The sequence below is a fragment of the Tiliqua scincoides genome, chromosome 13 (genome assembly GCF_035046505.1).
Source record: "Tiliqua scincoides isolate rTilSci1 chromosome 13, rTilSci1.hap2, whole genome shotgun sequence".
Taxonomy (NCBI): Eukaryota; Metazoa; Chordata; class Lepidosauria; order Squamata; family Scincidae; genus Tiliqua; species Tiliqua scincoides.
In genome coordinates this window covers 18720261-18744823 of record NC_089833.1, presented here as the reverse complement: position 1 = coordinate 18744823, position 24563 = coordinate 18720261, and the positions used below count along the sequence as shown (strand labels likewise).

The 24563-nt window shown below is 49.6% G+C and overlaps 2 protein-coding genes across 4 annotated transcripts; one reads left to right on the top strand and one right to left on the bottom strand.

The window, feature by feature from the left end:
• Positions 1-5313: 5313 nt before the first annotated feature.
• LOC136663922 (variable charge X-linked protein 3B-like) lies at positions 5314-5934 on the top strand. The gene has a single exon (XM_066640889.1). It carries the CDS (start codon positions 5314-5316, stop codon positions 5932-5934), a length of 621 nt encoding a protein of 206 aa, XP_066496986.1.
• Positions 5935-18921: 12987 nt separating this feature from the next.
• Positions 18922-24501, bottom strand: THUMPD1 (THUMP domain containing 1). 3 transcript variants are annotated; one of them, XM_066640618.1, is made up of 5 exons: positions 24310-24501; positions 24041-24215; positions 23289-23537; positions 21642-21956; positions 18922-21434 (listed from the first exon to the last, which is right to left on the bottom strand). In XM_066640618.1, the coding sequence occupies exons 1-4, from the start codon at positions 24412-24414 to the stop codon at positions 21676-21678; spliced, it is 810 nt and encodes a 269-aa protein (XP_066496715.1). In that variant the 5' UTR covers positions 24415-24501; the 3' UTR covers positions 18922-21434; positions 21642-21675. The 3 variants fall into 3 exon arrangements, with proteins under 3 accessions (XP_066496715.1, XP_066496716.1, XP_066496714.1); XM_066640619.1 differs by having other exon boundaries at positions 18922-21395; XM_066640617.1 differs by having other exon boundaries at positions 18922-21956.
• Positions 24502-24563: the final 62 nt, after the last annotated feature.

Genomic DNA, 24563 nt, shown 5'->3' with positions numbered 1-24563 from the left:
ATATTGATTGCAGAGATGATAATTATAGAAGTAAGACAGTATTGGCTGCAGTTCTGTGATTCCCTAATGTTTTCCCCTCTGTATTACCCTGAATATATGTATTTGTGATTTTCCCTCTACCCATGCCTTAAATCAAATAAAAAAATTTTTAAAAGAAAATCAGGTGTAAGCCGGGCAATGCTTTCCAAGATGTATTATGTAGCCTGAGAGTGGCTGCTCAAGATGAGGAAGGGATCGGGTCATCCAGGAAAAGTCAGTCTTCTGATCCAGGCCTGACAATTTGTCCTCTGAAGTGAAGAGCGGGAAAGTGCACTGAAGAGGAGATGTAGAGGATCTGAGGAAGAGATATTCAAAATTACACCTCCTCAGTACTTAATTTGCCACATGCAGATCAGCCAAAAAGGGGAGGATTTTTTGGGCGGACATCCCAACATCTCAGCCGTGCCTGCCACGTTCGAAGGAAGGGATCGAGGGTGGGTTCTTAGCAGGTAGGCAAAAATTGGGGGTGCTGCTGCCAAAGGCCACCGAAGGGGCAGGTAGAAAAATGTGAGGCAGTGTGGGAAGGGCTCTAAGAATAAAGGGTGATTGGATTCCAGGAAGAATAAGCCTCACAGAAGAAACCTATGCCTGGTGATGTGACCATACAGAATGTGACAAAAGATAGTCCAAGTCATGCAAGTGAAAATAAGGTGCACACTCTCCCCTTTGGAGCCACGTCACATATTAATCTAAGTTTCCTGCCCATGCACCTGACATCTTGCACAGACACGCATTAATCTGCCTGCCCCATTGGAAGCGTCAGGCAGCCAGACCCCCACTCGGCACCTAACTGGTCAAATGCCCGTTCTCCATCTCTTCCCTTCAACCTGGGTGGGTATCCCAATCTCTTGGTCATTCCTGCCAAAAGGCAGGAGGGAGAATGGAAAAGAAGTGCCAGGAGATTAAGAGATGCAGAGTAAGTGGCAAGGAACCTGGGGGAGTGGAATAGAGTCTCCACAAGATTCAGAACGGCAGATGCAAGGAGCAAGGGAGAGTGAAATATAGGCTCCACAAGACTCCAAACGGCACAGACAGCAGTGAGGAACGAGGTATAGTGAAAAAGAGTTGCCAGGAGATTCAGAATGGCAGAGACAGTGGCAAGGAATGAGGGAGAGTGACACAGTCTAAGAGATTCAAGAAAGTAAGCTGATGGGCAGGAGGAAGAGACATTCCAAAGCGGAACAAAGGATTGTCAAAAAGGACCGAGGAACGGGTGAGACAGAAAGAAGCACAACATCTGGTGAAAACCTCATACCCAGTTCAAGAGACAAAGAGAACCTGTCAAAAACAGTTCCACAAAAGGAGGTCAGAAGCAGAGAAGGAAAAGGTCTATGAAGTGGGACTGAAGCCCTTTCACAAGGACAGAGGAAAATAATGCAATTTACCTTCTGGAACACAAGACCTTTTCTGGCCAAGGTAGTGTCATCTCTGTATTTTTGGTTGAAATCACTTATGATTCACTCTTGTGTGGTGCAGAGTCTTCCAAAGCCAGCCGCAAAACCTAGCCTTCCATTTTCCCGCATCAAGGGTGGTTTGAGTGTCCTCAGGAGCCCTGTGGTGGTCTGGAATCCAGGGTGTTGACAACAGGGAGAAAATGGGTCAGCATCAGATCCAGAAAAGGCAAGAAGAAATGGAGAAAGGAGGCGAAGTGGAAGAAGTCTCCCCGAGACTCCAAATGGCAGAGACAGTGGCAAGGAATGAGGCAGAGTGAAAACGAGGCAGCAGGTGATTCAGAACGGCAGAGACAGCGGCGAGGAACGAGGGAGAGTGAAATGGAGTCTCCACAAGATTGAGAACGGCAGATGCAAGGAATGAGGCAATCTTGTGGAAACTCCATTCCACTCTCCCTCGTTCCTCGCCGCTGTCTCTGCCGTTCTGAATCACCTGCTGCCTCTTTTTCACTCTGCCTCATTCCTTGCATCTGCCATTCTCAGAGTGAAATAGAGGCTCCACGAGACTACAAACGGCGGAGTCAGCGGGCGAGAAACAAGGGACAGCGATAGAGTCTCCACAAGGTTCACAAAAGTGTGATGATGGGCAGAACCAAGAGACATTCCAAATCAGAACAAAAGATTGTCAGAAAGGACTGAGGGACGGGTGAGAGTGAAAGAAGCACAAACGCCATGCCCAGTTCCAAAGACAGAGTGAAGAGGACAGAAAGATGGTGGGAACCCAACCAAAAAAGGTCCACAAATGGTGGGACGAAGCACAGGAGAAAAAGGTCTGTGAAGTGGGACTGAAGCCCTTTCACAAGAACAGTGAAAAATAACGCACTTTACTTTCTGGAGAAGGAGACCTTTTCTGTCCCAAGGCAGTCTCGTCTCTGTATTTTTGGGTGAAATCACTTACGATTCGCTCTTGTGTGGTGCATTTTCCCACATCAAGGGTGGTTTGAGTGTCCTCAGGAGCTCCCTGTGGTGGTCTGGCATCCAGGGTGTTGTCAACAGGGAGTAGATAGAGGCAACGGGTCAGCCTCAGATCCAGAAAGGGAGAAAAGAAAGCAAGAAAGGAGGCAGAGTGAAATAGAGTCTCCACAAGATTCCGAACGGCAGAGACAGTGGCGAGGAATAAGAGAGAGTGGAAAAGAGGCAGCAGGTGATTCAGAACCGCAGAGAAATGAATGAACATGAAAATGTCTCAGCAACAGGTTCAGAAAAGAAGGGAAGGATAGTTGGTGATAGAAATATTTGCAAACAGGAGTGCTTCTGATGAGGTATTGAAATGGGGTGGTGTGAGTAAACTGTCACTGTGAAAGAGGTCAGTGGTGCGGGAAGACCTCTGGGAATAATTGGTGATGTGGCTCCAAAGGGGAGTGCGCACCTTCTGTCTGCTTGCACGCCTCAGACTGTCCTTTGTCACACTCCCCTCTGCAGCAGCATCACTGGCAAATCCGAGAGCTCTTCCCGCACCACTGACCTCTTCCACAACAACAAGTTTATCTCCCAGACCCACCTGAAGCCTAGGCATGGGGGAAAAGACCTTACAAACCAGTAAGTGCCAATTTTCAGAGAGTGAGAGATACGTAAAGAATCATGGAGACACATGCAAACCCCTTTCCAAAGGAAGGAGATGAGAGAGTCGTGGAACAGATCGTGGAAACCAGTCAGAAGCACTTTGAAAATCAGAGGGAAGGGCAGGAGGAAGACACGATGGTGGAAACCACCGAAATCCTCTTTCAGATACAGGAGGAAGGAAAAGATTGTGGGACCCCATCAAAAATACTCTCCCAAACACCAGGAAGAGGAAGACCACGGCCCTTTCACAAAAACAGAGGGAAAAATCTCTCCTCACCTTCTGGAGTGTGTGTCATTCACCGTCTTTCCTCTGTCACGTCCGTTGAAATGACTTATATGAATGCCAGTAAAGGTTCTTGAAATCGAATCGAAAAGACTTACAACTTTCTCTCGTGTGGTGCAGTCTTCAAATGACTCAGGTCAGCCGCATGCTACTGTCTCTGAATATCCCGCATCACTGGCTGTCCGGGTCTTCTCATGGGTCGCCGCAGCAGTCTGACATCTGGGCGCTGTCAGAGACCCTTCCGAGGCTACCACTGGCACAGAGACCTTCAGCAATTGACTGGGCAAGCCTGGTGTTGCGGAGGTACCTGCGGGACAAGCAGACGGGCAGAGAAAGCAGTGAGTCCCCCTCCAGCTCACCAGCTGAGTCCACTCTGCTCCCAAACCAACCACTGCAAACCCCCCCCCCCCAAAGAACAGAGTTGCAGGAGAAGAGGGTGAAGGGGAGAGAATGAAGGGAAGAGAGAGAGGAGGAAATGAAACACCTCCAGAAAACCAGAGATGGGGGAATGCAGGCAAAGAGCTTTCAAACCAGTACAAACTATTTTCAATCTATGGAGCGGTGGGAGCAGAGGGGGGTCGGCGAGGATGGTGGGACGCAGAAACCAAGGAGACCTGCGAGAGGACAGGGAGCAGCAGAGAGGTGTGCTTAGCCTGGACAGGAGGAGAGGTCCAAGAGCCATCCAGGAGCGTGCCAAGGGTGATCACACTGACAGGGAGAGCCCATTGTGAGCGGAAACCGGTGTGGTGGAGTGGAACCAGTGTGTCAGCCGGAGGGCAGAGGATTGGTGTGGGACAGGAGGAAAAGCATCAGTGCCCAGGTCTCACGGGCACAGGCCGAGTCTGTGCGGTCGGGAGGTCTCCTTTGCCGGAGCTCGTGGGGCACACACTGAAAATAACAGGAGAATGGGGGTGGATGAGTCAGAAGGTCCCGTCAGTTTCTAGAAGCGAAGAGTGAAGGTCCGGGGTTAGAACAGGCTGGTGCCGCATGGGGGTGCAGCTTCCGGAGGCTTCGACTCTGGCAGGGAGAGAAATCTGTGGCCGAGGACGAGGTCAGCCAAGTGGGAAGAGCTGAAGGATTCCTCAGCGATGCGACTCCAAAGGGGAATGTGACAAATGTCAATCCAAGTCGTGCAAGCAGATAGCAGCTGCACTCCCACACGGTGCCTGCCCGGTCGAATCCCGAACCGTCGCTCTTAAATGCTAGACACGGATGGGACCTTCCGAGTCATCTACCCCTATCCTCCTGGGGGCTCCGGTGAAGGAGAGGTCCCAGCTGCACGGTGAGGTCCATGGGATGACCCTTTTTCTCTCGTCTGACCTCAGACTCCCACCCTCTGCCTTGAAACAGAGAACAGGGCGAGGAGGAAACAATCATGCAAACCAGTACAGACCAGCTTAAAGTAAGCAAGATGATAGGGAGGAGGAAGAGACCCCCCAAAGCGGAACAAAGGATCAACAAAAAGGACCGAGGGATGGGTGAGAGCAAATGAAGCACCGCATCTGGCAAAACCGTCCTACCCAGTTCCAGAGACAGAGAGAAGCGGACAGAAAGATGGCAGGAACCTGTCCTGAACAGTTCCACAAATGGGGGGAAGAAGCAGAGGAGGGAAAGTTCTGTGAAGGGGGACTGAAGCCCTTTCATGAAAACAGAGGAAAATAATGCACTTTACCTTCTGGAGCAGGAGACCTTTTCCGTCCCAAGGTAGTTTCATCTCTGTACTTTTGGTTGAAATCACTTACAATTCACTCTTGTGTGGTGCAGAGTCTTCCACAGCCAGCCGCAAAACCTAGTCTTCAATTTTCCTGCATCAAGGGTGGCCCGGGTCTCCTCAGGAGGCCCCCCGTGGTGGTCTGGCTCCCAGGGTGTTGTCAACAGGGAGTAGATAGAGGAAATGTGTCAGCATCAGATCCAGAAAGGGAGAGAAGAAAGCAAGAAAGGAGGGAGTGTGGAAAAAAAGTCTCCACAAGATTCATAATGGCAAAGACAGCGGCTAGGAGCAAGGGGAGTGAAATGGAGTCTCCACGAGATTCGGAACGGCAGAGACAGCAGCGAGGAACGCGAGAGAGTGAAATAGAGTCTCCACGAAACTCCAAATGGCAGAGACTGCGGCAAGGAACAAGGGAGAGTGAAATAGAGTCTCCAAGAGATTCGGAATGGCAGAGACAGCAGCTAGGAGCAATGGAGAGTGAAATAGAATCTCCCCGAAACTCTGAACGGCAGAGATGGCTGCGAGGAATGCAAGAGAGTGAAATAGAGTCTCCACAAGATTCAGAGTGGCAGAGACAGCGGCTAGGAGCAAGGGAGAGTGAAATAGAATCTCCCCGAAACTCTGAATGGCAGAGACGGCGGCAAGGAACGAGGGAGAGTGAAATAGAGTCTCCACGAGATTCGGAACGGCAGGGACAGCAGCGAGGAATGCGAGAGAGTGAAATAAAGTCTCCAGGAAACTCCAAATGGCAGAGACTGCGGCAAGGAACGAGGGAGAGTGAAATAGAGTCTCCACGAAACTCCAAATGGCAGAGACAGCGACAAGGAACAAGGGAGAGTGAAATAGAGTCTCCACGAGATTCGGAATGGCAGGGACAGCGGCTATGAGCAAGGGAGAGTGAAATAGAATCTCCACAAAACTCCGAAAGGCAGAGACGGTGGTGAGGAATGATGGAGAGTGAAATGAAGTCTCCACAAGATTCAGAGCGGCAGAGACAGCGGCGAGGAACGAGGGAGAGTGGCAAAGTGGCAGTGGTGAAAAAGCAACTTTCTCCTTGTTGATGGGACCAGTAATGCAGACATTTGCATTGGGGGATCCTCTTTGTGGGGATCTTCAACTAGTTCCATAACCTGTGTAATCTCCTCCATACTCAGCTGTGGATTTCACCCTTAAATCACAGGCCGCCATCCTAAAACGCTCAGTCACATCCACTTCTGTCAACGTTTCCTTCAGACCCCCAGATGGAACCTCAAGGAAGTTTGAGAAACCATTTGATATGGAGATTGGTGGATTCAGGTCAAAACAGCCCTCTGTTGTGCAGAAAAAGCCTCCATCTTGTTTAGGCCGAGGTGAAGTATTTCCTCTTCCCGTCTTTTGAGGTCTCGTGGCTTCTCTGTACATAGACTTTGAGGACAAGCTCTGGAGTCGCCAGCTGTACTTACAAAGGGCACCGGTTCAGTATGGAGAAACCAGGCAAGAGAGACCCGAGAGCGTTCGGCCCACCCTTCGTTTTCCACAGGATCTGACAACTTCTCAAAGTTAGTGCTGCTCATTCGCCCAACTTCTATAGCCGCACCTGCAAAGTCGAGACAATTGTGTTCAATTCTGCAAGTGTTGAGAGCCACCACCCTTTGAAGGAGGCCCAGCGGTTCCACGATATTCTTCGCTCTTTCAAGTCTGCCATGGCAGGAGCACCTCGACACACACTGCCATGACGGCAAGAAGCCCAAACACACTCACTCAGAAATGACATGCCCCTAAAGCGACCACAAGATCAAGAAAGACCCAACCACCACACCGGTGATGCAGGAGAGGAAGTTCAGCGGGATCCTGGAAATGGTGTACGACAAGAAGCAAGAGGCAAGCTCCACTTTAGAGGCATCTCATTTCCCCAGCACCCGCCCCACCACACACACTCATTTCCACAGGCAGTCTCCATCCTCGCAGGGTCTGCACTCACGTGATTCCACTGGTCCCCTCTTCATCCACTCTTGGAGTTTCAACTTACCACAGGGGTGCAGGACTACGAGTGGAATGTTGGAATGGTGCTTCTCCTGAAAAGAATGCTGGGTTAACAACGGCTCATGCGGAGCTCAATTTCAGCCTCGTTAATTTCAAGTTCAGACTCAATTCTATCCAGTCATTGATATTCTCTACCGAGTGACACCTCCACTTTGTAAGACAAAGTACAACCACAAAAAAATGCAGAGCCCAGTTAGGCATCTCAAAAGCCGTACATTGCAGAAGACTGTCTTACGTCAGTCACCGTCATCTTCTGGATAAATCGATCCGCTGCCAAGGCAGGTTTCTTTGGCATGGATACCCCTTTCCCAGCTCTCATAAGAACAACAGAAGAGCCCTGCTAGATCAGGCCAAAGGCCCATCTAGTCCAGATTCCTGTATCTCACAGCGGCCCACCAAACGCCCCAGGAAGCACATAAGACATTGATCTGGCAGTCACAGCAGAGACCGGAACGTGCTACCCAATGACAATGAGTCTCATTTAGTCAGAGATACAATGTACGGTTGTCAATTTCCTTCCAGAAGAGGGAATGAAAACAAACCACCACCAGTCTGAGCTTGACCAAACTGCAAATGAGGCCTGTAGACCAGTGTCTTCTGGGAGAACGGTTGGCATCCACAGATCCATACAGACCCTAAGGTCTGTTAAGTGTGTCTGGATATCAAAGTAGCATAACCAGTGATACAATAAAATGGGGAGCTGCAATGTCAGCACCGGGCTTTGTTCAAATCATCGCCTTGTGATTCATCTGAATCCAGAGCAGTGTTTTAACTGTGGTGTACAGACCACAATGAAACCAGCATTTGAAACAAGGGGCCAATGGAGATATAATATATATGGGTGGAAATTCAAAGTATCAAGATATAAAGCTATACGTAATTAGGATATTCAACTTCAACCATGCTAGATTATTAGAGGTAATTTTCTTGCATTTTTAATATGTGTGTCATGTTTTGCTCTATTCTGTTTCTCTTCTTTTTCTTTTATTCTTACAATATTATTGTAATAATATTATGACAAATAAATGAATAAAAAGAAACAGAGAAAGAAACAAAGGCAGGCATTTGAAACCATGATTCAACCCTACTATCAAATGCTGGTTTAACTGCACTACATATATACTGTTTAACCATAGCAGAAAAGCAGCTCTGGATTCAAACAAGCTTTGGAACTACAGTTAAGCAATTAAACAAGCTGCAGTATTGACTGGCAGCAGCAGAGAAGATAGAGGGGGGAGCGAGGCACAGCCTCGGGGATAAAGCAGGTTTAGCCAGATTGTCTGAACAAACCCACATGCCAAGTGGACTCCTGAATGTAACACATCATACCGATAACTCTGTTAGCAGATGAGCCATCCAAAGTCATAGATACCCGTACCTGTGTTGCTGGTGCAGTTTTTCCATAGGTTGTGCTCCACTGTGAACACCCTTCTGAATGACTGCGCTGGCATGAGGGACATTTCCTTGCGTGCCAAGATGCTGAGCCCAAGTGACATACAAGACACAGGGTACCATTCCCTTGGCTGTATCTATAGTCAAAAAACTAACTGGGATCGTCGATGAAGTGTGCCTAGACAAAATACAAACGCATGCACAGTAATGCACCTGAAGGAGAGATGGCAAGGTGGGGACAAACTACCGGTGGGCTCCTCCCCGGGTCATAACTTCACCAGGCCAGTTCACAAGTTATCATCTTGGCAATGGTCTACCGCATGAGAACCCCGCACACCAGCCCCACTTCTACAAGATCACCTGGGCAGGAACATCTGAATTAAATGGCGTGAAAACTCAATTGTGACTTACTCAATAAAAGTCACAATTAAACAGTGGAATTTATCCGGCTGATGCATTTAAGCCTCACACAGAGGTGGGGCCTGGCAAGCAGAGCCAGAATGGTCCACTCTCACTTCTCATGCGAGGGACCAAGGCTCAGAAGCTGGTGTCAGAACTAGCCCATTACCCAACAGTATGGAAGACCCGGTACCTGAACAGAAACTGGTTCCCCTCCTCTTTCGTCGCACATCATGTCTCTTAGTGTTAAAACACGGCAAGGGGTCACCAGGCATAAGTATGGCTCTTCCGCCCAGGCTGCTTGCAAAGCAAGGCACAAAAGAAACTTAGACTAAAGGTTAAGATCAGAGGGACGTTTACTTACAATCTGTAGAGATGTTTACTCGCATCGAGGTAGCCGCCTGCAGATATAATCAAAACAATTCCTAAAACCAGAGACTAGGAGACAGGCATCTGTAATACAAAAAGATCAGCAAACTGGAAGCTATATCTGCGCAAAAAGGAACTTAAAGGACACACCCTTTACAATGACTGTTAAAGGGATAGGGTACAATTTAACTTCAGAGGACTGAATGCTGCCTCAACTGGCATATGCTACTCAGTGTTGCTCTTCCCCAGCAAATAGCTTGCTTGAAGCACACATTGAACAGCAATGGAGGTTATGGGCAGTCCAGGACTCCCCTCACTCCCTCCTTGTGCAGTTCCCAGAAACCACATGAAGGAAAAGAGAAGGCAGGAGGCAACTGGATGGGGCTTTCTACTACAAGTTAGGAGGACAGGGTGGCAGGTTCGGGGAGAGGCACACACTCGCCCCCTTTTGCCCTTCCCTGCATGCACAGGAGACTCCCTGGTTCCAGATAAATTCACCCCACCTGCCAGCTTCAGCCGTGAGAGTAACTCCAAGAGCTGGGCCAGAACAAACCCTCCCCTCATCTGATCAAGGGCTCTCTTTGGCAGCCAGCTCCACCCAGGTGAGCAGCATAAGCAGGTAGAGAGAGAGAAACATGAGAAGGAGCAAAGTAAGTCAATGAGAACTCAGCATCCCTCTTCCAGTCCCCCCAAGCACACAGTCTGCCCCACATTCCCCCACCAGCGACAGCAGCCAGACCCCTCCCCCAAGCAGAAGAGCAGCTAACACACTCACCCCTTCCTTCCCAACCTCCACACAAACCTCCCTAGTCTCCTGCAGGCTTGTACTTTTCACAAGTTCCCAGCTATGTGCATGCAACAATTATCAGAGCTGCCCAAAACTGATCCCCTCCTGAGCAACCGGCTCCTCTCGCAAGCTGATCAAGGACTCGCTTCAGCAAGAAGCTCCAGGCAGCTGACAGGCAGATTAAAGAAGCAGGAAAGAGCCCAAGAGAGTCCAGCAAGAGCAGCCTCCTGCACCGGCAGCAGCCAGTCTCACAACCCTCACACTCACCCCTGTCTGCACAGCAACTGCGTGAAGCTCCCTGGTCTCCTGCAAGCTCTGCCTGGGGAAGCCTTAGAAGAGGCAGCCTCAGCACACTCCCCCCACAAGTACAACTGGCTCCTCCCCAGCTAGTCAAGCCCTTGCTTAAGAAGCAAGCCCCCCCAGCTCACTGGCACAGACATATACCTGCAAACACAAGGCTGTCACAAGGAGTGGGGGAGAAAGGAACTGGGGTAAAGCCAGGGAGCTCAGCTCAGCCCTGCCCCAGAGGAACAACTCACATCCATTGCCTCTGCCTGCTGCCAGCCCCATGCAGCTCCCTTGGCTCCTGCACATCCATGTTCTGCAAGCAGCTGGTGCACAGCTGTTATAAGAGCCAGCAATGGCAAACCCCTCCCATCTGAGCAATTGGCTCCACCCCTAAACTGATCAAGCACTTGCTTGATTAAAGGGATCACCCCAGGGGGCAGCGAGTTGAGAGGGAGGAAAGCAAATGATCCCTGCTCAAGAGTCGTCCAGGGCTACGGGACCAGAGCAGACAGGCAGCGGCGCTCATGCGGGAAGCGCAGCAGAAGGAAAAGGAGCAGGCAGCCGGTCAAGGCCCAGAATCACTTGCCTGGCGTTCTCTCCCCCACTGCAGCTGGATCCAGCTGTTGTTTCACTCACTCTCTTTGTGGCCCCTCACCCCACAGCTCTCCACCATGTGCTCAGCCTGACCTCTCTCAGGCAGCGCTTCCTGGCATAACACTTCAAGAAGGACATCTTTCCTTCTTTCCAGAATCACAGATACTTTCCTCCCGAGCTTCTTGTGAGATTCCGCAGTTTGAGCAACACTGCACTAAGGGGTTAGAATGCCTTTAAATGCAGAGTTAAAGACTAAGTGAGGTTCTGCCTCCTTGAGGTGTGACGATTTAAAAATAGCAGCCGCCCCTTTGAGCTGGCATGAAATTGGACTGGTTCAGATTGGAGGGTGTAGCCTACTCAGCAGAATCAGGTACAGTTGGTTGGTTTGGAGCCCTCCTGGCTCGGGGAGGTTTTGCTATAAAAGGGGGCCAGGCCGGCTGTACCAGTCTTTGACTCTAAACCCCTTGTGGCTCTTGCATCGATCTGGCAACTGCTGTGAAGCCTGCTGCTCAGATGGACATCTGCATGTGCTAGTAATTTGGATGATTAGTTTTAATTGCCAAAGAAGAATAGAGTGAGCTGGCTTACTGTTCTGCTTTTGTTTGCACTGTTTATATGCTGGCTTGTGCAAACACCCTAGAAGGGCTCTCTTGCTTTAGTGCATGGTTTCTCAAACTGTGGGTTGGGAACCACTAGGTGGGTCACAAACCAGTTTCAAGTGGCTCCACATTCATTTCAGTATTTTATTTTTAATTAATTAGCCTGGATTCTCCCAGGGGATATGACTGCATTTGGGGAAATTACAGACCTGTACTTCGAGCAGCCTATCCTGTATATGCTTTTAACAGTGATAGTAAACAGCAGTTACTCCTGGGTGAGTGTGAGTAGGCTTGAAGCCTAGGACTGTTAATAATTTTCCCGCTTTGTGATGTCACTTCTTGTGGACCCTCAGATTTTCACTCTGAAAAGTGGTTCCTGGTGCTAAATGTTTGAGAACCGCTGCTTTAGTGCATAAAACTTTCTTCTACTTTGAATAGCCCACCCTCATGAAGGGGTTGCAAGCTGGGCCCACACCTGAACCCATTTGGGAGTTTGTAATGGTTTCTTTGGAGCTGTGAGAAAGAAGGCAATTAGCTGAGTAGGAAGGGATGTGCTATCTGTCCTTCGATGGGCAGGAAGCTAGGAGATTGCTCATTGAAAGTGAACTTACTTTGTTAGAGTGCATAAGCCAATCAGAGTAAGATTGGCCCCAGCTGCATGTCTCCATATGGGAGAGGTAACAACTGACAGCATTAGTAACTGGCCTCTTTGAGACATCAAGCAAGCAAGGGCAGGAGGTCTGGTCTAGAGGGTAGAGCCTCCAGCACCATGCGACCTTGAAGCAGTTAACAAGCTGAGCCGAGTTATTCCATCTGCTCTGAGCGTGGGAGGATGGAGGCCAGAATGTGAAATCAGATCAGAGTGAAACATCTGGACTGTTGTGGGTCTTGAAAGATAGAACCTTCTTTCAATTGTAAAAATCCCTACGGGGATTTAATCAGCCTGCCTATGTAAACTGCCTTGAATAAAGTCTTGAATAAAGACCAAGAAAGGTGGTATATAAATACGTTTATTATTATTATTATCATCTGGTTGGCTAGTCAGAAATCATTATAGGCAGGAGGTCTGGTCTAGAGGGTAGAGCCTCTGTTAGCCCGAAGATAAACATCAGAAGGCCACCAGTTCGAGGACACCGGCAGCTCCCTGAACAGCTGAGAATGGTGAGAACTTGAAGTGGCTGACTAGCCCAGCTAAGTGATTCCACCTGCTCTTGGTGTAAGCAAGAAGCGTCTTGGCTGCCCTCCATGTGAGAGACGGACCTGCTTGTCAGCCTGCGTGGGAGAACTGGAGGCCAGAAGTGAGACCAAACCAGGAAGATCCATTCTGAAATGTTGTTGGTTCTTGAAAGAGAGAACCTCTAGGATTGTCAAAATCCCCTTGAGGGATTTAGAAATGCCTGCCTATGTAAACTGCCTTGAATAAAGTCAGAGGAGTAATCGGATGACCAGAAAGGCGGTATATAAATACCTAGTTGTTAGTATTATTATTACTCAGTGGCGTAGCTAAGGGGGTGCAGGGGGTAGCAGTTGTACAGGGCATCAAGCTTTAGGAGGGCAACAAGATGAGCTTGACTCTAGTGACCAACATTGCAAGAATCCAGGTATGTATGAACAATACCATCATGTTATATATCATAGGAAAGATAATTTAATGCAGAATGCAATGAAATTAAGTGCATTGGAATATCTTTATTCTATAAAAGGCCATGGCCAATTAACCATAAAATGAAAATACAACTGCCTTATGGAACAAAAAGTGGATTATCTTAACTCAAAACTGACCTATGAAACTGATTGTTCTGAGAGGAAATGACATGTTATTGACATGTTCCAATGACATGTTATCAGGATACAGCATGAAATAAGGCTGAGGTAGTCAATCTGTGTGTTCGGCCTCCCTACAGAGGCATGGCTAGACCCCAGGGGCGTCTTTGGGAGAGAGGTGGCTGTAGCTGCTCAACTCAGCAGCAAGTGCTGCCTCCCTACTTGCTGCTTTTCTTCCACTGTGAACAAGATGGGTGGGGCTGTGTGTGGTCAGGAGTGCCTGTGAGACATAGTGAGTGGGGGGGGCCTCCCCACCAAATGGAGGAACGGCTGGCTGGGAGAAGCTGGGAGGTGTGCAGTGATTTCCTCTGCTTGGGAAGGAGGGAGCCCGGCCTGCTCTTAGTGGGGGGTGTCCAAATGCCACAGCCTGCATTACTCTGTCTTGACTGGGGGGAGTAGGGGGTGGCATCTGCATGTTGGGGTATATGTGTGTGAGCAGCCCCCATCTACTTTGGGGGTCAGTTGTAATCTTGCTCTGTGAGGCTGCAATCCTATCTACACTTTCCTGGGAGCAAGACCCATTGACTCAAATAGGACTTACTTCTGAGAAGACCTACATGGGCTTGGGGTCTGTGTCAGCTTAAACAAGGAACTTCACCTTTCTCTATTTCCTCCCCCTTCAAAAAAGAAAAAAAACACTCCTCATGGCTTAGTCTCCAAAAATTGATTAAAAAATAAAAATACCCATTCCTTTTCAGTCGTCCCCCTTTTTCCTCCTGCCTCCTTTTTTTTTTGGGGGGGGGGGTACTTCCCATGTTGGCTGCTATTGTAAGACAAAAGGCACAAGCCTAACCAGGTCTACTCAGAAGTAAGTCCTATTGTGTTCAATGGGACTTACTCTCAGGAAATTGAGGTTAGGATTGCAGCCAAACAGTCTGTGTCTCTGTTTTGTGTATATCTGCCAATTGCAAACTCATGCACACCCTAAGTCCTCACCTCCTCCCCACCCTTTCCAAAACCAAAGGTGTTCCACACCAAAAGGTGTGCTGCTAACAAACTCAGGGCACAATCCTAACCAGGTTTACTCAGCGTAAGTCCTATTTTGTTCAATGAGGCCTACCTACTCTCAAGTAAGTGTGGTTAGGATTGCAACCTCAGAGTGCTGGCAGCTGTTTTCTTTTGTTTCTAGTGTATAGAAAGACCTTTATCCTGATTTTTGGGGTAACTGAGGTGTGGTGTTGCAATGGGGAGCCGTGGCCAATGGCCGCAGTGGTCTGGGGAGCCTTGGACTGGAAACGTGGAGAACCACCGCAATAAGGTGTTAATATGAGTCAGTCATTTCCATGCATTGTAATACAATTCTACTCCTGCTAACACGGTAGAAAGGCACTTTTTCAAGTGGGGCTGCTCTTATATTTAGCAGGGGGATAATAAATGCCCCTCTTTACCCCAGCATAGTGTCTCTAACCAATCAGGGGCACACTTCTTATTTATTTACTTAAATTTGATTTGTCCTCCCCCTCCAGACATTGGGAGCTTCCCCTGAGAGCCTCCACAGGCCTCCTAATGCCTTATAAGGCATTAAAAAGTCACTTCCGGTTTTTTGAAAGAACCAGAAGTGACAGTTTGAGCCTGGCAGAGTCCATGGACAGATGTTGTGGCCTCTGCTGGGCTCTGAAGACCTTTCAGAGGCAAGAGGAGCTGAGCTCCTCTGAGCTCCAAAAGGTGGGGGCATTCACTCGTATCCATGATTTAACTTAACCACGGGGGAGATTCTGCAGTGGAACCCCACAGATTGGGGGGCATGCCTGTACAGGTGGATCCTGTTTATCCGCAGATTTTTCATCCAAGCATCTAACTCAACTCGGGTCCCCTGGACCCACACTGAGCCAGACTCGACTCCACCTGAGCCCTCCGAAGGGGACCAGAGTGCAGCTGCGGTCCTCTTCGGAGGGAAAAAGGGGTGGAGAATCACAGGTTTGATTATCTGTGCTTTTCTGTATCAGCGAGGGGTCCAAGAACAGATCCCTCACGGATTCCAGGGCCTATTATTTGTCCCTTCTGTTGATCAATTTGTTAATAAAACCTCTCTGTTTAAAGCCTCTGCCATGTTCTGGGATCAGTGGATTTGTCAGCACCCCTCTCTGCAAGTACTACTGTCAGAGGGCAATAACACTGAATACTATTCTCAGGGAGGAGTTTTGCCAGGGAGCCACCGGATCTCTAGGGTTGGTGGCAGCAGACTAGGTCTACCAAGTCTTGTTCCACTAGGGCCCCCTTTCGCTTCATGACAGTTGGGTGCGCACAGCCCTACTGATGCAGCATCACAGAGCAAGTAATGGGTATCAGGGTGCTCAAAAGTCTCACGCTACTCACCTTCCCCTCCACCTTGTTCGGCTCCTCCTCCTTCATGCTCTAGCCCAGCAATTTTCAACCAGTGTGCCACACTGGTGTGCCATGAATGGTCTGGGGGAAGGTAATATATTAGTTGGGCCGCTGGGGATGTGAGCCCCACACTGGCAGTGTGGTGTGTCTTGTCAATTGTCAAAAAATTGATGGTGTGCCCTGAAAATGTTTGCTTCCATCTGCTCATGCACTCCTGGTGAACTTAACCCCAACTCTTCCCCCATTAACTCTGTTGCTTTCTTCTGCCAATTAACTAAGCTGCCAGGTCTGCTGACTTTGCTCTTCCAAGTGGCGAAAGCTTTCATAGTTCTGGTGCCTGCCTTCACAGCATGCAACCCTGAGCAGTTAACCCTTGAGCTGCAAGGCCACATCACTGCGCCATACAAGTATCCGAGAAAGGTAACTAGGATGCCCCCCTGAATCCCTAACATGGGCATCCAGGCAGGCTCGGGGCCTTCTTTAAGTCGATGGTTGAGAACCACTGATGGGAACTGTTAAAATGTCCATTGTTCAGATGTGCATTGAAAAGCACAGAGGAGAATGGATGTGGGAGGAGATGGAGGGATTAAGCATGGATTTAAGGGTGAAGGGAACCCACCCTTCTGGCTTCCAACTGGAAATCAACTCCAACATGTTATTGCAGGGACCCCCTTGTACTTCTAAGTATCAACTGCTGGGGGCACCCATAGGAGGGGCCACCTGCCTTAATGCCTTGCTTGTAGGTCTCCTGCAATAAACCAGGTGTTAGACTGGCTGAGCTGTGGGCACAACCCTGCAGAAATCTCTGTTCTTATTCCAAATTTCACTCCTTCCTTGGTAAGAGAAAACACTCCAATCTGTATGATGCTAACATTTCTCTCCTCTTCTTCCTCAAATCAGGTGGAATTTGTCTCACAGCTGCTGAAAACCATCAGTGGCAAAACTGAAAGAAACCAATTAAGGAGCCAGGAACGTGGCCAAACGGAGCTGTGTGCCGAGGGACACGAGCGTTCTCATCCCAGGCAAGCAGACTTTAGGCAGTGCACTCCAATGAGTAGGCAGGCAGCATTTGCTAAAATGAATGTAACTTTTAAGAGGCGCTATTGGTGGGGATATGAAATATTGAATGACAGCCCAGTTCCAACAGAACTAATGGCAACTCAGACTGATATTCCAAAATGAATTTGGATCACAAAGAATGTGTTAGAGGGCCCACCTGCTAGTTTCTCTGCAAGAAGTGCAGAGAAGGCAATGTATTCAAGCATACACTTTCCAGTGGTATTTAAGAGTCTGGAATGACCTTATGAAGAATGATCTGCTGTAGTGATTACGGCAGTGATTTTCATCTAGTGTGCCATGAATGGTCCGCAGGTGTTTGGCGGAGGTTAATTTATTAGTAGGGCCATTGAGGGATATAAGCCCCCCCCCCCCCCACTGGCAGCATGGTGTGCCTTGTCAATTGCCAAATAACTGATGGTATGCCCTGAAAACGTTAGCGCCTTGTCAGTATGCCATGAGATGAAAAAGATAGAAAATTGCCAGGTTAGAGCTGGACAGCAACTATGAAGGCCTGGTTCAAATTTCTATACAGCCAGGAAGCTCCCAGTCATTCTCTACCCCGCAGGCGCAGGGTTGTTGCGAAAATCACAAGGGAGGAACCCTGGCTCTCCTCCTGAGGTGATAGGGGTATAAACTCAGTGATAGAATCCCCACTTTGCATGCAGAAGGTTCAGTCCCCAACAGCTTGGGGGGGGGGGGTGAGGAAGACCTGTCATGAATAGGCTAAAATCTTGGCCTATGTCTGAACCAGTTTGAGAGTTGCACCGGTTTCTCAGTGGCTGTGGAAAAGGAGGCAATTAGCCAAGTAAAAAGGAATCTGTTCTTCAATGGCCAGGGAGGATAGGTAGCCAATTAAAAAGCAGAGTGCATGTCCAGTGACAGAGAGGTAAGAACCAGGAGCATTCATAGCCAGCCTCTTCGAGAAGTTTCCAGCCATTAAGCTATCTGGTTGGCTAGTTCACAAGTCATTATAATAATGGGATAAAAAGGGACCCCAAGGGGTCTGGTGTGTTCCCCTCAGGCAGGGAGTGTTGGGTGCAGGCCTGTCTGTTGCTCCTGTCTTACTCCATTGTCCATCATGGGCTCCAGGTCTCGCAGGTAGGCTGGGAGCCAACTTGTTCTTTGGTGATCAACTGATCTAGGTGAGAGATAGTTAAGTAATTAACAGCCCAATCCTATGCATGTCTACTCAGAAGTAAGTCCCATTAGAGTCAATGGGGCTTACTTCCAGGAAAGTTTGGATGGGATTGGGCTGTAAATTTAGGAAGCTAGCTTTGTTATTTTGATGTATTTTCAGCTGTCTGTACCTCTTGCAATTGCTGCCTTAAACTTCAGTCTGTGTAAACTTATTCTTTTTAATAAACTATCTTATACAAGCCTGTGTTATTGTGTGCTGGGAACAGTTCAAAATCCAGCCTAGCCAGTTGGTCAAGCTGCATTGCAATCTAGAGCAGGGGTGTCCAAAGTTTTTGGCAGGAGGGCCACATCATCTCTCTGACACTGTGTCGGGGGCCGGGGAAATAAATAATTAATCTACATTTAAAATTTGAATAAATTTACATAAGTTTACATAAATGAATATATTGAAGATGAACTTATATAAATGAATCAAGGTCTTGCAATAGCTCAATGCCTATAAGAGGCCTTGCAAAAAGCAAGGCTGACCTTTCCTTAGCTGCCGCTGCTGCATCACAGTTGTGAAAGAGCAAGCAGTGGAGAGAGCTCTCATCCCACAGCTCACACGAGAGGTCAAACAGTCGCCCTCACACTGAGAGAAGTTGCGTTGGGCCAGTGTGGGCTTCAACAAATCTCCGGAGGGCCAGAGGCTCATTGGAGACTGGGGGCTCCCTGAGGGCCGCATTGAGAGGCCTTGAGGGCCGCAAGTGGCCCCCAGGCCGGGGTTTGGGCACCCCTGATCTAGAGCCTTGGGGGCTGGGAGCTTCAGTACCTACAAGGGCTAGAGCAAACACAGAGTGTCTCAGTTTCCCTAGACTGGGGTACTGGCTAGTACAGGATGGTGACAGTTCTACCAAGATTGGCTTGTACAGTGGTGCCTCGCATAACGAAATTAATCCGTTCCGCAAGTCCTTTCGTTATGCGAGTTTTTCGTTTTGCGAAGCGCGTTTTCCCATAGGAATGCACTGAAATTTAATTAACGCGTTCCTATGGGCAAGAAAAGTCAGAACAAAGTCAAATTTGGTTTACGAAGTGTTTATTAAGTGCTCTTTAAAGACATACATACTGTACTGAGGATTTCAAAAATGGGGGGGATGCTGAGTGGGGAGCTTGAAGGCTGTAATCCTGTGCACACTTTCCTGGGAGTAAGCACAATGGGACTTACTTCTGAGGAGACAAGCACAGGATTGTGCTCTAAGCTGGGGAGGACACAGCAGCTGCACTCAATTGCTTGCTTTTGCCGTGATCATGGGGGGAAACGTGAAGGAAATGGGGCAGTGAGAGGGTGAATGAGCAATGGGGGGATGCTGAGTGGGGAGTTTGAAGGCTGTAATCCTGTGCACACTTTCCTGGGAGCAAGCACAATGGGACTTACTTACATAAACTGACATGAAGATCCTCCCCTTACTAGGGTGGACGGGATCATAAAGTGACATGAACATCCGCCCCTTACTAGGGTGAACGGGATCATAAATGGACATGAAGATCCCCCCCTTAAGACAAACCAAAACAAAACAAAATTTGTTATGCGAAGCATATGTCAAAAATTCGTTGTGCGAGTTACCAAACTTCACACACCGCTTTCGTTCTGCGAGTTTTTTGCTGCGCGGGGCATTCGTTATGCGAGGCACCACTGTATTTCTAATTAGACAATGTTCTCTGGGCTGCTTAAAGCTAGTAAGGATCAGAGGCAGCAAAACACGCAGATTGGATCAAGTGCCTGGGAGGGCCCCATCCTACCTGTTACCCACAAGACCCTTCTCTTAAACACTGAGGAGCTGTTGGGGGTGTTGGCAACAGCTAGATGGACTCCATGAAAAGTAGCTACTTTGTTACGCAAAAGATGGGATGTTAAATAAATTATATATTGTCTGCTTGTCCTGCTTAGACCCTAGAAAGTTATAAACAGTCAAAAGATACAATACTGGGCTACACAGACCATTGGTCTGATCCAGTCTAAGGCACCTTCATGAGGTTCCATGTACACAAGGACAAGCACGCAACCATCAACACCAATTTCTTGATGATCACAATTTTAAGTGCCACCAAACTCTAGTCAGAGAACAGCTGCTGACAAAATTCAATGTTTCAAACTGAAACATCAGTTTAATATTTTTTCTAAAAAAGAAATATACAAAACAAAAACCACATACTTTTTTTAAAGCTTCATTAGAATTTCTACGTGACAGGGATTATTTTCTGAGAAGAAATTTCAGAATAACTGAAAGCTGAATGCATGCAAACAGCTTGTTTCTTTTTTAAGAAAGGAAAATTAGTATATCAGCCCATAGACTTCAAAGACACTCCATCTCCCAAACAAGCCCATACACCAGCAAGCTTCTTGCAAAAAAAAAAAAAAAAAAGCTCTCTAGAAAAGGAGTGATATACAGCCAATCCCTGGAGACTTGCTAATATGCTGAGATTTTGCTACTTGTCTGAGCTACGGAAAACTGCTCCCCCAGCTCATGGAGGACCCATTCATTCTGGCTTCGCCACTGGCTGCTGTCACCCCTGCCCTGGTTCAGAGAAAAAAACAGCCTAGAACTTCCTGTCTGGAGAAAGCCAGGAGAGGTCTCTGGCACCTTGTCACAGCTCAGCTTTTCACAAGCAAAGAGTGGCAACCAGGTACGTGGTATTTGGGCTGTGGTGCTCTTCCTCCTAAGTGGCAACGCTGTTTGAATGCTCCAACATTCCTGTGGTCAGATTTGGGGAGGGAGAGAATGATCTCTGGTGTTTTCCTGCCACTGTTTTCTACAGGGGATTACATACTCTGGGTTCCTACAACGAGCACCAAAACCAGCACTGGAGCAGAGCTTTTGACTCTTCAACTTGGCCTTATTGAAGTCTTCGTCCCTGCAGCACTCTGGCCCATTGGGGTTGTGCCCACAGCACTTCCTTTTCTTGGGCCAGAAAGCTCACTTCAAACACTAGCCCGGCTGCCACTTGCCCCCTTACAACTGGATGAGCGGCAGGCAGGAGAGTTATCTGGTGACCTGCTCTCCAGAGAAAGTGCCTCAGACTGCCTGCCTCTCTTCCCCACTTGGATGTGCTGCAGCCCTCTGTTAGGCTGAGGAAAAGGGGTGTGTGGGGGGCAGCCTGGACCTCCCTAAATACAAGCATCGCTACTCTATGCGTGTTAAAGCTCACATTCTTTTTGCAAGGTTGTCCGGTCTGCAGCCAGCGTTGGTTTTGGCAGCCGTTCCCTACAGAACCCAGACCAGCAGGAGGTCAAAAGAGCCCTGGAAATCCATGACCTTCACTGCCTCCAGAACCGGTTCTCAGACAGTCACCTGCTTCATAGTTCTGCAGCTAGACAATGCAGAACTTGCCAGAGTGCGAGCCGGTCAAGGTTAGTCCTACACATCCCAATTAAACAGACTGTCAGTTTTGTTGTTCTCAGTGGAACTTTGCACAACAAACTTTTGCTGGGTGGCACTCCAAGTGTTCAGCTGTCAGGACCACATCAGTGGCTTGCAGGCTGTCCTCCTTTCTGACGCTCCAACGTGCTCCCTCGCTGGAATGGAAAGCCCAGTTCAAACCAATGTTTCTAATTCTGAACGGGAGGCAAACAGCAGTTTAAGGTAAGCAGAACTTACAGAGATACCTCCCTCCCCACCACCCAAAAACCACACTTTAATCCAGGAAGCAACAGAACAAACTGGAGAGCTCAAGGGAAGATAGAACAAACTGCAGCACGAAGTTTTTTTTAAAAAGAATTTTAAAAAACCCAAACCACTGGTTGCTCTAAGATCACCCCCACCTAGTTCTCTTCGCTCTCAGCCCCGTTGGCGGCCTTAGTTCTTGGTTTCGGCTTCGGCCTTCTCTTCACTCTCCTCCTTGCTTCCCATCGTCTCCTCGACCGTTTTCGCTCTGTTGGTGTTCCCCTCATTGGAAGGAGCTTGCTGCCCCTCCCCTTTGCTGCCCTTCACCACCTCCTGGAGGTTGTATTTTCGGAAGAGAACATAGTCCTTCACTACACTCAGACAGCAGATGTTCCTTATGATCTCCACCACAATGGTGAACTCAGGGTTACTCAGATCTACTTTGTTTTCTGCATTGAGATGGCCCACGACTCCTGTAAAGCAAGAAAGGAGAGAGGCGGGTGGTTGCCTTGTTTATTTGTTATCTATTTATTTAAAGAATTTATATCTTGCCTTCCTCTCAATGAGAGCAATGATGGCAGCTTACTATAGTAAAAACAGTAATTAAGCATTAAGGGCCCAATCCTATCCAATTTTTCAGCATTGGTCCAGCCGCAATACAGCTCCAAAAATAAGGGAACAAATGTTCCCATACCTTAAGGGGGCCTCTGTGACTGCCCCCCCCCACCACAAGATGCAGTGCATGCCCCATTGGCTCAGCAGTACTGGCAATGGAAAATTGGATAGGGATTGGGCTCTAAATCAGTTAAAACACTAAAGACAAAAGTAGATCCCAGTGGATTATCTAAAAAGGTTAAAAAACACATCCCATCAGCTATCGAATGCCATCCAAAATAAAAAGGTCTTAAGGCCTTGCCAAAAGGCCTCATGGAGGAAGCAGGGGAGAGAGTTCCACAGTCGGAGTGCCATCCCCCTCAACGGTAGGACGGTTAGAAGAACTCCCTTGGATTACCTCAGAAGATGGGTTAGATAAGGAAGGTGTTGGTCCCTCAAATACCCTGGTCCCAGGCTGTCAAGCGCTTCAAAAGCCAAAAGTAGCACTTTGTGCCCAGAAATGAACTGGCAGCCAGTGTAGCCAGCAAAGCAGCAGCCTGACTAATTAAACCAACAAGCTCCCACAACTGCATGGGCAGCCTCATTCTGCACTAATTGCTGTTTCTGGACAGTCTTCAAAGGCCAAGCTGTATCTTGAAAGAGGCACCTCCCGTTTCTCTCAAGTAAGAGGGGATGCATCTCTAAAAACAGCACTCTGTCCCTTGCGCTGCCTGAGACATGCCTGGCACCATACCTGGAGGATGGCCCATTCCTAGCGACATCTAGATTAGATTACTGCAACATGCTCTATGTGGGGGGTGGTGGTGGAAAGTTCCAGGGGCAGTTCCAGCCCGTAACACACCTTGTGTGGGCTTGCGACCACACTTTTGGAAAGCTGTGCTAAGATATTCTATTTGGCAGTCTGGTGTTTGAAATCATTCCCCTTAAATTCATCCATCAAGCTGATGATGATTTTAGGCCAAACGTCCCTTACAATCCGTTCTCCACAGCAAAACTGAACCTGAAAGACCAGACGAGGTGGGTTGCGGGCTGAAACTTCCCGTGGAACCTTCCACCCACCTCACGTAGCGCTTGTTGCACTAATCCAACCTGAAATGACTTTCAACGTTTTACGTCTTGGATCCTCCACAGATTTCGTTTTGCTCTCAGCCTGTACCCCAAACCACGCCGCAAGGAACCAAAGCCTTTACCTGCCAATTCTTTGATCACCTCTTCGCGGCTCAGGTGGCTGTTGTTCCGGGCCTTGTAAACAATCTGAAACGTGCCTTTCTGCGGACTTTTGAACCAAGGCTGGAAAAAGGTCTCCGAATACCGCTTCATGTCCTCCAGGAAAGCTTTGCAGGTGCCAGAAACGGGCAGCATGCGAAGGATGACTCTGGTCTTCTTCTTCTTGGTTGCGTGCATGTCCTCCAGGATGTGATGCACCAGCTCCTCGGGTTCTGCAAGGAGGAAGCAACAGTCAGCCAGGGCCTTCCTCCAGAGGAAAAAGGCGGCACTTCTCAAAGTTTCACGTGCAACAATTCGCTCGCGCGCGCACACTCTGGAGCTCTCCCTGAAAGGGGCCTGCTGGCAGTTCCAGACGCCCTGAGCCCGTGGAAACCCGCTCCAGGCAGAGCTTGGTGGGGATGCGGAGGGAAGCCGCAGGCCGTGCGGCAGGAGTTCCGCCACCAACTCACCGGGCAGCCCTGGGCGGGCTCCCATCGGAGCGTGTCCGGGACTGCAGCCCGCCCGCCCGGCACCAGCGCGGCGCTGAGGGAGAGCGAAGCCCCCCGCCCCGAGGGCCCGCAGCACGCAGCACGCGGAGGGCCGCGCGAGGCGGTCGTCGGGCTCTCCCCCGCAGACGGGACGCGGCGGACGCCCGGAGGCCAGGACGCGCTGCCTGCGCGAAGCCCTCGGAGGCTCGGCTCGGCTCGGGCCCCGCTCGCCCGGCGCGCGCACAGACCTACTCCCAGCGTGCGGATGAAGACCACGTTGTTGGCGCCGCTCTCCACCGACTGGAAGCGCCGCCGCCGCCGCTCCGTGCAGGCGCGGATCCGGCCCACCTCCCTCCGCAGCGCGGCCTCGGCGTCGTCCTCGTCCTCGTCCCCCGACGGCCGGCCGCGCTCCGCGTCTGCGAACTGGCACAGGGCGGGCGCGCGTCAGAGGCGCCGCGGGAGGCGCGCGGCCCGCGGCCCCTGCCCGGCCCGCCCCGGCCCGGCCCGCCCCGCTGACCTGCTCGGGGCCGTAGAGCGCCTCCGCGTACTCGCCCAGCAGGCTGTAGGCCTCGGCCACGCACTTGCCCGCGCCCATGTTGCAGGTGATCAGCACGCCGCGCATGCCGGCCTCCAGCTGCTGCTGCTGCTGCTGCCGCCGCGCCCGCTTCCCCGGCGGCCCGCACGCGCCCCCCGCGCGCCGCCTGCCAGGCTCCGCCGCCATCGAGCGCCGGCACTACGACTCCCGGCAGCCCGCGCGCGCACCAGGCCCGT

What these genes read in the sequence shown, in the direction of transcription:
- LOC136663922 (XM_066640889.1), top strand. Translation starts at nt 5,314, where the DNA reads ATGGCAAAGACAGCGGCTAGGAGCAAGGGGAGTGAAATGGAGTCTCCA.
- THUMPD1 (XM_066640617.1), bottom strand. Translation starts at nt 24,414, where the DNA reads ATGCGCGGCGTGCTGATCACCTGCAACATGGGCGCGGGCAAGTGCGTG. An exon ending in CGCTCTACGGCCCCGAGCAG is followed by an intron (nt 24,216 to 24,309) that starts GTCAGCGGGGCG and finishes GCCCTGTGCCAG; the next exon opens with TTCGCAGACGCGGAGCGCGG. An exon ending in CATCCGCACGCTGGGAGTAG is followed by an intron (nt 23,538 to 24,040) that starts GTCTGTGCGCGC and finishes TCCTCCTTGCAG; the next exon opens with AACCCGAGGAGCTGGTGCAT.